The 13,063-nt window shown below is 39.9% G+C and overlaps 1 protein-coding gene across 3 annotated transcripts in view; it reads right to left on the bottom strand.

Annotated features, from left to right (window-relative positions):
- Positions 1-6,430: 6,430 nt before the first annotated feature.
- GALNT9 (polypeptide N-acetylgalactosaminyltransferase 9) overlaps positions 6,431-13,063 on the bottom strand; it is a 155,646-nt gene continuing 149,013 nt past the window's right edge. For 2 of the 3 annotated variants that reach the window (XM_026859671.1, XM_026859672.1), the window contains exons 9-10: positions 10,578-10,745; positions 9,558-9,849 (exon numbers count right to left, since the gene is read on the bottom strand). In XM_026859671.1, coding sequence (XP_026715472.1) covers positions 9,703-9,849; positions 10,578-10,745 — 315 coding nt within the window. In that variant the 3' untranslated portion in view covers positions 9,558-9,702. Of the gene's footprint in view, positions 9,850-10,577; positions 10,746-13,063 lie in introns of all 3 variants that reach the window. The other variant, XM_026859670.1, reaches the window with a different exon arrangement.

Here is a 13,063-nt window from a genome sequence, read left to right as displayed (position 1 = left end):
ACAAATAATATTTTCAAAATACCTGTGTCACTTCAATGCACCTACACTCTGCTCTGAAGAGTGACTCAAACAGAGCTATACCATATAAAAAGAGAAAAACCGAATCCAACGTTATTTAGATTCTGATTCACAAAAATACTTAACTACTTACCTTTAGGAGTTGGACCTCATCTGATCTGCTTGACTTGTATTTTGAAACCTTAATGCAGATTCTCCTCTCATAACTCTCTGCCCTTTGGTCAGCAAGATGGGGACATCCAGTGTTCGTCTGGCCTAGACCTCCTCTGGCTGTGCGAGTGGCCAGCCAGATCAGCACCTCATTTACCCAGCATCATCCTGAGCAGGCTGAACATCTTGCTAATTGCTTTTTAATACAAAACCATCAGCCTTGCAATGAAAATAGAAGTTCTCTTCTGTTTAAACAAATCATTTTACTGCTTAATTTCCTCCTTCTTGCTGATAGGTGGCACCATTTTCTGCACAGAATTCCAACACTTGAAGTACACTGAGAATTTCAATAGGCTTTGGCAAACGTTTCACTTCCAACACACCATGGCACTAAGCTGTGCGTGTGTCAACAGATTAAACAGATTTCACTGTCATAAACTGCAAAAGCAGAAAAATCTGAATCCTGATTAAAATCTCTTCATTAACGCTCACTTATTCATGTAACTGAATCACTCAGTGAATTGCCGAATGTCGGTTCATGCTTTCCAGATTGGACAGCTCAGTTTCTCACGTTTGACTCCCATTTTTCAAGTTCAAGGAAATCCTGTTACGCCTTTCCCTTCCCTTATCATCCCATTTTTGTAACTCCAAGTTACAACTCTAAAACAGCCTTTTCCCTCAAGAGCTTTTTCTGCCAGCTGGGTCCACCTAAGGAGTCATGTTACAGCCTCCATTGTCAGTAAGTTAAAGGCCATTAGGAAGTTCTGCTTGGCTTTTCTAAAACAAATAATAGACTCTTAAAAATTGTACACATGGTCTAATGAACATCACATCACTTTGCTGGTTGCACCTTAACCGCTAATTTCTGTGAATGACAGAATTATTTCTGCTAGTTAGAAGGCTCCTTTTTCCAACGCAGTCATTACGTTAGTCACACACCTGAAAATAAATTATACAATTACATTAGGGAAACAAGATGATAAAATAAGGTGAGAACAGCCTAAAAGGAAAGCCAGAGAATATGGTTAAGCAGTAAAGGTGATCTTATGAAAAGAAGGAAACAGTCCAGAGAAATGTTGTGGTAATTTACATGAAAAGGGCTCATTTTTGTTTGCTGGTGTTTAGGATTATAGTTGATTTTAGGCACTGAAATAAGTTATTGAATTTGTTCACAAGTTAAGAGTGTTTCATAAATTCTAGTATAAAGAGGGTTTTTTTTGTTTCCTTTTATCTCAACATGACAGACAGTAAATACCTCAGTCCTTATTTTCTCGTTTTAAATTCCAGATAACCAGCCAGGATGCAAAGGCAGGTCTAACTAGTACAGGTGCTCAACTACATAGCAGTAACAACAGATAGCCACACCACACCAAAGCAACCAAACGACCAAGCAATGTATAGCCCGAAAAATCATTATCACTGCTGCATAGTTTTCAGTTACAGACACATATCCATGTGTCATGAAGATTTATTGATCAGAAAAAGAGGAGCGGTGGCTACGTTCATAATATATGCTCTTAGTGAAAAATCTGAGACTTAGGATAACTTCTGCAGTATAAATGTTGTCAGATGCAGAACTGCTGACAAAGTATTTATATGCACCTAATTTTCCTGGATATTATTCACAGAATGTTCACTCTAGCAAGCATATGGTAGATTTAAAGGTGACATTTCTCCTTCCAAGAAATGATGGCTTGATTATAATAGGTGATTAAGTCCACAGGATACCTTGGCTAGCAACAGAGCAGCGTTTCTAAACAGATCCTCAGTGTGGCTTTACAAACAAATGCCTCACCCTAGAAAACACTAATCCTGGAGACAAAGCTAAATTTGCCAAGGCTGCGTCAGGCTGTTCCTTCTGAGGCTGGTTTCGTTGTTGCCCACCTGAAGACTACAGCCAACACTACTTCTTCTGGGTAAATCAGGGCATCACTTAACAGCTGCTCTTTGACTTAGGCAGTCACCGTCCTTGTAGAACTTGAGAAGGAGAAAGCTTGTGCGCTCAGGTCTCACCCAGTTAATTCAACTGAACCAGAGGTATGCAAGAGAGTCAGGAACACAGAAGCATGTCCCAGTCTGGTCACACAGCTGTAACCCATGGGTGGCAGGAGGAGCAGGGCAGGGAGATCCTTCTAGCAGAATTAAAGAAGGTGTTGGATCCTCTCTCAGATGCTCTGTGCTCTTTGATCACAAATTGCAAACTTTGTGCCTACACACTAACAGAGGAGAAACAGTCTGGCTGAGATCCCAAACCAATGTTAAAACCAGTAATGTATGTTTCATACTGCTGAGCAGTTCCAGAACCCAATCAGTTGTCACCGTGCTATCACCCAACCCAATACATGACACAGAGCATCTGCTTGCGCTTTTACAAAGTTGTTTGCTAGCAATACCAAAAAAAGCATGACACTCAATCAGTTCTGAAATATATTTTAAAAGAGGATGACATAGGTCAAACGAAGAAGGGTGTTAAAAAAGAGTTGGCAGCAGTTATTCACAGTTTTTCACCATAGGAGAACTACAGGGCATCCTATGGAATGAAAAGCAGAGATACTGACTCACAGCAATTGTGCTATTTTTTACAAGAGGATGTTTTGACATCCAGAGATAGAAGTGGCTTAGATACATACAGGCCCACAGTAGTTATTAAATCTAATGGTTGGGACGGTGTGTATAGCCTCTGCTTGGGAAATCCTTACCTTTTGAAATTAGGGGGAGAAATAGGACGAAAGCATCATTCTATGTTTTCTCTGTCTCCTATTTCATTCTTCTAAACATCAATTATTGACCATTTTCAATGATGAGGTGCTGGGCTGTGTAGATTTCTGGTAGAAGTGTGACAGTATAGAAGGGAGTTCATAAGCACTTCATATCCCCTTTCTATTGCCTTTGGGCAGATAAAAGTGGCTTTGGAAGCAGAAAAAAAAAATCAAGTCAATAGCACTATCATCAGTTGCAACAGACCAGGTCTATAGATGGTAAAATTTACTATAGTTCCCACAACTTCCTTGGCAGAGCAGTGACATTTTATATCATCTGCAAATCTGGCCTCTCTTTTGATATAGGTCAGGTCACAGGGTGTGGGATATCCTTCAGTCTTGTAATGTTGAGGTAAAAGGAAACAAAAAAGCCCCCTTTATACCAGAATTTAGTAGGCCATTTGGGCAGAATAAGTTGTTGTTTCTTTGGTTGTGTTCTTTAGAAGAGTAACATGTCAATGACAGATCAATTGTGCTCTTACACACTTGAATTGCTAAAACATAGCTCCAATGCAGAACTCCTAGAAAGAGAACACTTTCATCAGCAGCTTCCTGGCTGTGGTTCGATAGCATATTTTTCCCCACAGTTCAATGATTCCAGGAATGGTGATTACAAGGTCAGAATCTTTTTACAGGGATTTTTTTAATCTATGTTTGAATGCTTCTTGTGAAGAACTTACTAGTCCCATGGGACCGTGCAAGAACAGAGCTTGTATTGCTCCGTGGACTGGTACCTGCAAACATTACACAAGCACGTCTTTGTATCAGGATGGCAAGACAAGCCTCCCCTCAGCTCTGACCATCACAATGTGATCGCAGTCTGTACTGTGATCAGTCTAGTTCTGGATGTGCACACACCCTCTGATATGCACAGAGCTCATCCACTACAGAACAGCTTGCAGTCTGCTGCAAAGTGTGCTGTGCTCAGCTCAAAAACGGGCTGACAACCTTTCAGAACAGTCTATGTGCAATTTAAATTTTAAAATGCACATATACTTTGCTTTTCTAGTTTTCCTTTGTGCGACAACTTTAATACATGGTGTCCAAATGTACAATGATAAAAAATGCAGTCCATGTCAGCAGTAAAATGAATAGTAATTTATTAATTTCTCAAGTGTAAGTACAAAATTATTTGATGATGAGCCACATAATAAAAACTATTTGCAGTCAGAACTTGCATTCTAGTTGCTGCACTATTTTTAAAATTAAACTTATTCCAATGACTGAAAACGGCGCAATACTTGCTAATGGCCAATAGAAAACTGTAACCCTATGAAAAGTAGCAAGTGCTTCCATATGTCTTTGAAGAATGCTCTCAATTCAGAAATTCTGTTCTTCAAAATCAGGTTGCCGTACTGTGGCTTCACTGGGGTATTTATGTCATACTGGTTGCTTCGCTTTTTATAAGTAAGTATTCTGGGCCAGAGAAAACATCGTTTTTTACCTAGGGCAATCCATGAACTCAACACCTTTAGTTACATATCATTAACCCTTTCATAACATAAGCCAATGTATTTTGTGAAACCATTCCAAAATCCATCATGATGTACTAAAGAGGCCAGTGTATCTCTCTCTCTAATGCTGTTGATGGCTGGGGCATTGTAAAGACATAGCTGAAGTCTTCACACGGCATAAGCATCCCAGATCTTTAGAGGGACAAGGTATTTTCAACAGTTATCAGAGTAAAATAGGGAGATTGTGAAGAGAGAACCCGAAGCTCATTCATTACATCTTTTTTAGAAGATGTAAATATTGATGCACTTTGTGCCAAATTCACTGAGAATTATTAACTATGTAATTTCAGTATTTACTCCTTGCATTCCCTTAGTTCACTTGGCAAGCAGACTCCCTACCTAGGAGAATGCACTCAGCACATTGGTATTTCAAGAACATCCTTGTTGCCACACAGGAAGCTAGAAAAGCGTGATGCACATACTACATAGACCATGGTGCCAATTAATGTATTTTCCATGTATTCAGTAATTACAGCTCCCTTAAGTCCACTAATGTCACACGCACACACAAAAATGTATCTGCAAAATACGATTTAGAGGTACACACTAGAGTGGTCTCTTCAATAGGTATTCCTGATGAAGCAGTACAAAAATGTGTTAAGTTTGGGATTCTTTCCAGAGAGAATATAGTATTAAATTTACTTTGGTGGCATCCAGATCTAGAGACATGTGAAGAAGTGATCATTCCTTGGTTTCTATCCAGCTTGTTAACTAGTTCTTCTAATTTGTAACACCACCTTTTATCTGTGGCATGACCTCATGATCGACTTTGATTAGCAGTAAGAAGCAGGCAGTCAAAACAGCAGCAGTCAAAAATAGAACATCATAGCTAGAAACATTTTCAATTACGCAAATTCTGACAGCTGTTCTTCCTCTCAAAGCCTTTCACAAAAAAAAACAAAGGTATTTGTGTCCTAACTGAATAATAATATGCCAAACTCTCTCTGAACTCCAACTTCTATTAAAGTTCTTACAACCCAACTCATTGGGTCCCAAAACAGGCCATAATGTGCTTTAGTATGGCTGTTAATGAACCATTTCAAATGAATACTGGATACCGAAGGAATTACATGCTGTGTAATTGATCTAAAGAACAGTTTAGGACTGGTGCTATTTCATTAAATCTTATTAGCTCTGGCTTAAGTACTTAAAATTGCAGCTGTCCTGTGTCAGATGGATTACACCCCTTGTCACACAGAAAGTGAGGTTTTAATACACTGAAAAGGGCCTGATCTTCAGACTCACCAAGCCCCACGTTATTCATTGAAATGAGATAGACAGTTTAACACTTTCAGAATACGTATGAAGACCTGTTTGCGTTCTATATTTATGTCTTAGATCACTTCTCTGGAACCAGAGTTTGGCTTTTTGAATGTCCAACAGTCTTGAAGAGTTCTGATGCCTCATGGATGCACACAATATATACCTTTATGTTACTGCAGGGGAATTCACTGGGTCCTTCAACACCACCTTTTTTAGCTCTTCATTCTCTTAGTTGCTTCCCACTGGAGGTTAGCATGCCTCGGGAGCCAGCGAACTAGTAAAATTAGAGGACTATTTTGGCTTAGGAACCAATGGCTTTAATCAAGCCAAGAATAAATTCAGCTGGCAAAATAGTTTATAGCTCTCAAAGGAGAAAGGGATTTTTTTTGTCACAAGACTCAAACTAATTTTTAGGGATTTTGACATGCTTACGAGAGTATTTTTTTTAACTGGTTTGCCTTTGACAGCAGTGTACTAGACTTCATGTTCTTTCTCAACTTCTATTCTGTCCTAGGACCTAGTCTTTAACACCATAATCTCCTAAACAAAAGAAATAGCAACTGAAGATTTTGATCTGAATTTTCTCTATAAGGCATATTAAATACTTTTCATAGTATCTAGACTGCTGCACTGTGGGAAACAAGATTGAAAATTTGAAACAACGTTAAGCAGGACTTCAGATTATGCTAAGGGATGAAATACTGACAAAAGACCCACAGACTTTGGTTAAAACAGATAATACTCGAGGCTTCTTTTATTATTATTCCTTTTATGAGAGAATATTTAAGACCCTCTCACATGCAGAGTCACCATGTTAATACCACAGCCAAAGCAGTGGCTTATACAGATAAAGACTAAATTAAAAATAAACCAACAGATGCCTTTTTCAAGTGTAAGAAATTGTTTCAGTAAATCTTAAAAAAATGACAATCACAGAAAATACCAACTCCACCTTTAAGAGTTATTTGATTTCTTTTGTATTACTCTGTAATCTCAGAGCCATTTATTTATCACAAAATTCTGCTTTCCTTCTTGCACTGAAAGTCTGGTTTTTGCAAGTTCTCTGCGGCCTGTGGCCTCTGCCCTCAGAGCTTGCCAGGTCTGACCACTCTCAGTTAGATGCTGTGGCCACATCCTGCTGCTGTGCAGTGGGCACTGAAAACATGCAACAGCAAAATTCCAAGACAAGCAATTCACATTCATTATGGTGGTGTCATAGTGAAGGGTTGTCATGCTTGCTTGAAGTCTTTGCCAGTAAACACAGATCTATCTGTTCTTCTCAGCTTCAAAGCTCCTAAACTACAAATGCCACACGCTCCTTTTAGGTTAGTAAATTTAAAACCTGGTATTCCTCCAAATATTCAGCCTTCCTTTTTCATTTATCCAGGATATGAAAGGCTTGCTGCCCCATTGCTAAGGAAGAATCAAGCGTAGATTGGCAATTCAAGACAAAGGAGGAAAAAACCCCAAACCCAACATGTGGCATATTTACTTCTGTTCAGTACAGTAACTTTAATAGCTAGGCATTTAGTAGTCACACTGATATATAATTACTTTCAACTTCCAGCCATCTTCATGTAAAATAGTCAGCACTTACTCATAGGATTGACTACTAATGGTGTGAATGACCTGTGTCATTACTGCCCAAAATGGGCAGGTGAAAGGTAAAAACATCTTTTACCTTCCTTTGCCTTCTCACCTCCCTTAAGCAAGTATTTCAAGAAGCAAAATGCCACCCGAGTAAACAAAAGAAGAATCTAGCTTTCATACAATTTAAAAGAGAGAAATTGTATCTGGAGAGAAAATGAAAAGTCACTTGCAAATAGAACTCCCGTACAAAGCATTCAACACCTGCTCCGTGGATGGTAACTATCCTTTTAAATTGTTTAATAGGTTAAGTAAAGGAGGTCAAGTGCAGGGCAACTGCTCCCAATCCGTGTTTGGCCTGAAGCTTCCTACCTGTTTAAGACCTGCAAGAAAGGCTTGAATAGTGAGCTTGCCCATGATTTTTAACTTTATTTCTTGATTTATTGAAGATGCTACCTCTCCCTGCAGGTCTTATTACACTGTTCAAGAGGTTGTGTTCAACTAACCATAAACTTGGAATTTTAAGCATTTTAGTATTTAGAATCTCACCCAAAATTATTCTTTTGTATATATTCACACATAACCTGATCCATGTGACATAAATAAAGATCAGCAATTAGTCACAAATAAACTCCAGGAGAATTGGCTCTTTATTACATCTTACACACACTGTTTCAAAAATAAAACTGGGACAAAATATAGTGATATGCTCTCTAGATACCAACCAAGAGTTGACAAGAACAGATGGATTTTGCATGTTAAAAGAAAAATATTTTATTATATATCATGCCCTTGAAAAATTAACTTTGTTTTCATTCTATTTTCTTTAGCATGCCTTGAAATAGGAATGGCAAAAGCTCTTCAAGAAACAGATCACCAAGATTCATGGTATCGCAGTGTCTGCAATTACCTATTTTCCTGGCTCAGTAAAACAGAACTTTTTTTTTTTTTTTTAAATTGCTATAAAATATTAAACAGTGAAGTTAACAGATACCATCTCTGCTTGTCCTTCAGTAGGACTGAGTCTTCTGTAACGAAAAGCTGTCTGCCATGGACCCACATCCAAGGGCTGCCAACATTGACAGTGGCCATCAGCTTTGAGAGCCTTTTGTCATTGCTCTGGCCACCAGTGCACAGATACTGCATGAACCACCGGATACCTCCGAAAATTCAGGTTCACAAAGATGCTGTCAATGGGTCAACTAGAGTAAAATATATATATTTCAGAGTAACAGTATTTATATATGCTGCCTATTTCTTGCTCTAATTTGCCCTCTTATCACTTTTGTTTGTTTTTCAAATACCAAAAAGACTTTGTCGGTTTGTTCAGGAAATTTGTCTAGACAGTGCTCACAAAGTGTATTTGCTCACATTTGACATTTTCACAGGATGAGTAACAAAATGGAAGATTCAAGCTGTTAAATTCCACAGATGGCTCCTAAGTCAGTCAACTTATTTTCAGAAGTAACGAGCATCCAGCTTCTAGGCAGTTTCTGGAACAACGCAACAGTGTGCCTGCAGCACCACGGGATGGGAACCTTGCACTTACGTACTCAGGGCTTGTGGGCCAGCTGAGGCCTCTAGAAATTCATCCATCTACTAGGACATTTACTGCCTCGGAAGAGTTAAATATGCAAGTGCTATACTGTGATGCCTTCACAGCCAAGAAATGTAAAATGTGGCAAGATAATGGAGCATGTGGCTATTTTACCTATTCAACATTTACCTGTGTCTAACTAGAAGAGGTCTCTAAAATGCTGCTTTTTAGCAGCTTGAAGGTTGAGAACCACCTGTAAACATTTGTGGAACAGTCTCTTTCTAGAAATAGAGACTCCTAAACAATCAACCTTGAAATTTATCATATATTATATTTCCAGTGTTATTTACAGATCTTCTTGTTTAGTACAATGAACCAGACATGCCGAAAAGGTAGGATTTTCCAGTCCCCTTTTATACGAAGTACAATAAAAAAGGCACATGATTATTCACCATAGGAGTTGTGCACCAGTCAATAACTTAAAGCTAAAAAGCTACCCATCAGAGAACTCTCTTTATGAGGCAGTATTGGAATCTCTCCTTTGAACTCATCATAGAAATGTCTGTCTATTAATTCCACTAGGAGAGCTTATGGAACGCACTTTTCTGTTGTGTTCTGATCTTCACAAGATTCCCAAACCAACAGAAAACTCTTGTTAAGCTTCCCAGGTCATCTACCAGAGCAAGGAAGAGTCAAACACGGCATGTATCTGTCTGCTTTTCTTTCTTCTTTTTTCCTTTGAATGCCCAACTACAGAGGACTCTTGAGAGCCAAGTCCTGTTCAAACTAATTTGCTTTAAGACAACTGCCTTGCAAGATACGGCACACTGAGCGATGGACAACGGCAGGAGAGGCAGCTTCTCAGCCCCAGCAGTCAATGTCGGCCATGTTTTATCCAGTTTCTAATCATCCATTTTTGCCCCGAGCACCTTTGTACCACTAATCTGAGCCCAAAATTTGCATCCTTTGACATTTCCACTTCTAGACAACGGCCAGTGTCTCTGCTGATGATTGGGCCATTCTAAGAAAAAAGAAAAGGATTAGAAGAAAGTATAGAAAAAGTGAAAAGACTGTAAGAAAAATAGTGCTAGATCCGTAAATCCCTAGAAAGCACTACAAAATACCCGGAACATTCTGTATATATCAAGTAATAAAAGTCCCCAGAAAGTGCTAGAAATTCCTAGGAGAAGCTGGATAACCCATACAAAGTGCTGAAACAATTCCTTGATAATTCTAGATCTAGGGATTGCTAAAAGATTCCCCAGAAATCACTAGAAAAATCTCTAAAAAGCACTAGAGAATCCCTACAGATCCCAAGATAGAGGAAGCCCCAGAAAATGTAAGAATGCCTTCTGAAGTCCTAAAATTTATTTGAAAGCTCTAGGTGTAAAAATTCCTAGAAAGCTGCTAGAAAAATCCCAGAAAAATTATAGAAGAAACAAAAGTTCCTAGACACTCAAAAAAAAAGTTACAAGCATGTTCTTGACAATCACTACCAAATTTGCGAATATTCCAAGAAAGGGTAACTAAAAATTCCTAGAAAACATACCCCAAAATTCCTAGTAATAAAATAAGAAAATTCCAGAATAGCACATGACCTATGGAAAACATAACTGACTCTTTCTAGAAGGAATAAGGGGGGATTCCTAGAATAGTCCGCTAGAGACCTCCTTGTTTTTCATTAAATATCCTCCAGAGCAGAATTCCTCTCCAAATTATCTCTGCAGGGCTTCCTGAGCTCTTCCACACCTGTGTGAAATCCCAGAACCTCTGCGCTGGCCTCAGCACATCTTCACACTTCTTCAGAGTCGGTGTCCTGCCCTTCCCATCGTCCACGAGGCATTTGGAGTCCGGCAGAAAGGCCGTGGAGCCCAGCGGCCCCAGCTGCAGGACGCCTTCCGAGCTGTAGCGGACAAGCTGGGGAAGCAAGGAAAAGGAAAATGTTAACAGCGGCCCCAGGAACCCCAGCGATGGGACACAAAATCTGACCCACAGCCACCTTCTGCCCCAAGCACTGGCGAGGAGCCCTTTGTCCTGCTGCAGGCTGGGACACGCTGCTCAAGGGCAAAACAGGGGGGCTCTCCCAGGACACAACATTCCCTTCTTTCACACCCCTGCTCCCCACTGCTCCTACCCACTATTTCACTGCAAAAGGGCAATCAAGAAAGTGAAGTAACCAAGACGTAAATCACACCCACTCAGCAGGAGTTGATTTAACAAGGACGCAATGTCAGTTTGCCATGCAGCTTCTTCTTAAGAGCTCTGGTAGAGGCTATTGATAGCAACAAGTCTAATTACTTTTTGTAAATAAATGCTACTGAAAAAATCCAACCATGCGACCAGTATCCAAAAATATGAGAGGAGAAAAGAAATCATGAGGGTAACATATGCTTCAGGCCTACATAACAAAGGATCACACTCTGGTATTTCAGTTTTGTGTGAAGCTTAACTGCTCTGCAATTTAGTGGTGTGGTAAATGCTACTGGCTGTAATTAGAGGCTTCAGGTGAGGGCCATTTATTATTTTAGAGGGTTTTTTTCAGTTTAAAAAATAAACTTAAGCAGGCACAATCATTCATAATTTTTACAGGGGTGTAGGGCTTTTTTTTATAAAACCTTTCTTCTATTTTAAGTGATGATTTGACTTGCCTCAAGTCATTCACAGTAAAATGGCCCTCAAAGAAAAAAAATCCATATGTAGAAGGTGAGGTAAAAAAATTGGTCTCTTGTAATCTCGGTGTGCCAGAATATATTTTATTACATTAATATTGGGCCAAGGGAAAATATTTAAAGACATAAAGAATATATGTAGATGGCTCTTGATCAGGACTGATTGTCACAGTACGTGTGTGATGGAAGAGACCTGTTTTGCTGCGCTCACAGCAGCCTTTTTCCGTTAACAGAGGGTGGCTGCCCCTTTGCCTTCTCACGCTGCTACACCCTGGGTGAGGGAGGAGGGTGACACTGCTCCTTCTCTGAGCATGGGAGCTCGCTGGGAGGGCACAACCTCCTGCACAGCGTGCGTGGGAAGGGACACCGCCAGCGCGGGGCCTCAGGCTCCTGCAGACATAAACCCACATCTCAAGGCACTGAAGGGGAAAAAAAGCTTTTCCTAGGGACGCTCTGGGGACCTTCAAAATTTTCTTGCAGCCCAAGAAGCCACTGAAGAACTGCTGGACAACAGCAGGCCTGAAGAACAGGGTCCTCATGGAGGAAGGTTGATTTCAAGCCCTTTATTCTGCCTCTTCCAGGTCTGGTTTTTCTCTACTGCAATTTGTTTCAATCTGTATTCTAATAAAGCCTCAAAGCCTTAAGGGTGGTTTTAGGATGCTCATTTAGAGGGAAAAGGGGCTCTGTCAGCTCACTCGCTATCAAATTGTGCTGAGACAACTATGATAGCAATGGAGTCCTCATTTACAAGTTGCAAAAGTTAATAAGTAATCCCCTTAATTACTGCTACTTCGCAGATAGTCGAGGGAGAGGCTATTGAGGGAGATTTTAAAGCATGTTAAAGTGAAAATGTTAATGTGGCAGCAGGCCAGTATGTCAAATCAGACGTATCTACTTGTCTCTTCCTCTGTGTTTAAATCCAGCATCATTACACCAACATAATATTGTGCCCTTCTTACCCTAGAAGTAGTCAAGGTGCCCAGGTGCCAAAAGACTGCAAAATGGAGTCAGTTACATGGCTTGTATGCTGGGAGGCTGGATGCTGCAGGGGGAAGATCTGAGCCACTGAAGAAATGCAATTATCACCCAGGAAATTCACTGCCTGTCTGGTCTTATTGCTTTTATATGAATGAAATTACTTAACAAGAAAGGGAAGGAAGGTCAGAAGTGCCTGCCATTTATTGGATGCTGCTGACCAGTGCATGAGATATCATTAAGAGTCAATCAAAAAACCTCAGATTAGAGTCTAGCTTTCTACTGCCATCCTTATTAACCTCAGAACCACCATGCTGTGAATAATCATATCTTGCTGGTGTAAAAAGAACATGGTCTACTCGCTCCCAGACCAGATACCCTTTGACAAACTATGTGTTCATTTTCCCACCTGCCACTTCTGTTCAGAGCAACCATGTGAAGCACAGAGTTAGAACAGAGCCTACATCAGAGAAAGCAGAGGGATGACCACATGAGGATTCTCTCTGGTATGAACAATATCATTGTCGAGGCACTGCCTATACACACTAAATTGAGACTCTTTTTTTTTTTTTTTTTTTTTTTCACTGTAAA

The sequence above is a fragment of the Athene cunicularia genome (assembly GCF_003259725.1).
Source record: "Athene cunicularia isolate RWA chromosome 15 unlocalized genomic scaffold, athCun1 chr15_part1, whole genome shotgun sequence".
In the NCBI taxonomy this organism is placed as follows: domain Eukaryota; kingdom Metazoa; phylum Chordata; class Aves; order Strigiformes; family Strigidae; genus Athene; species Athene cunicularia.
This window is presented reverse-complemented; position numbering and strand designations above follow the sequence as displayed.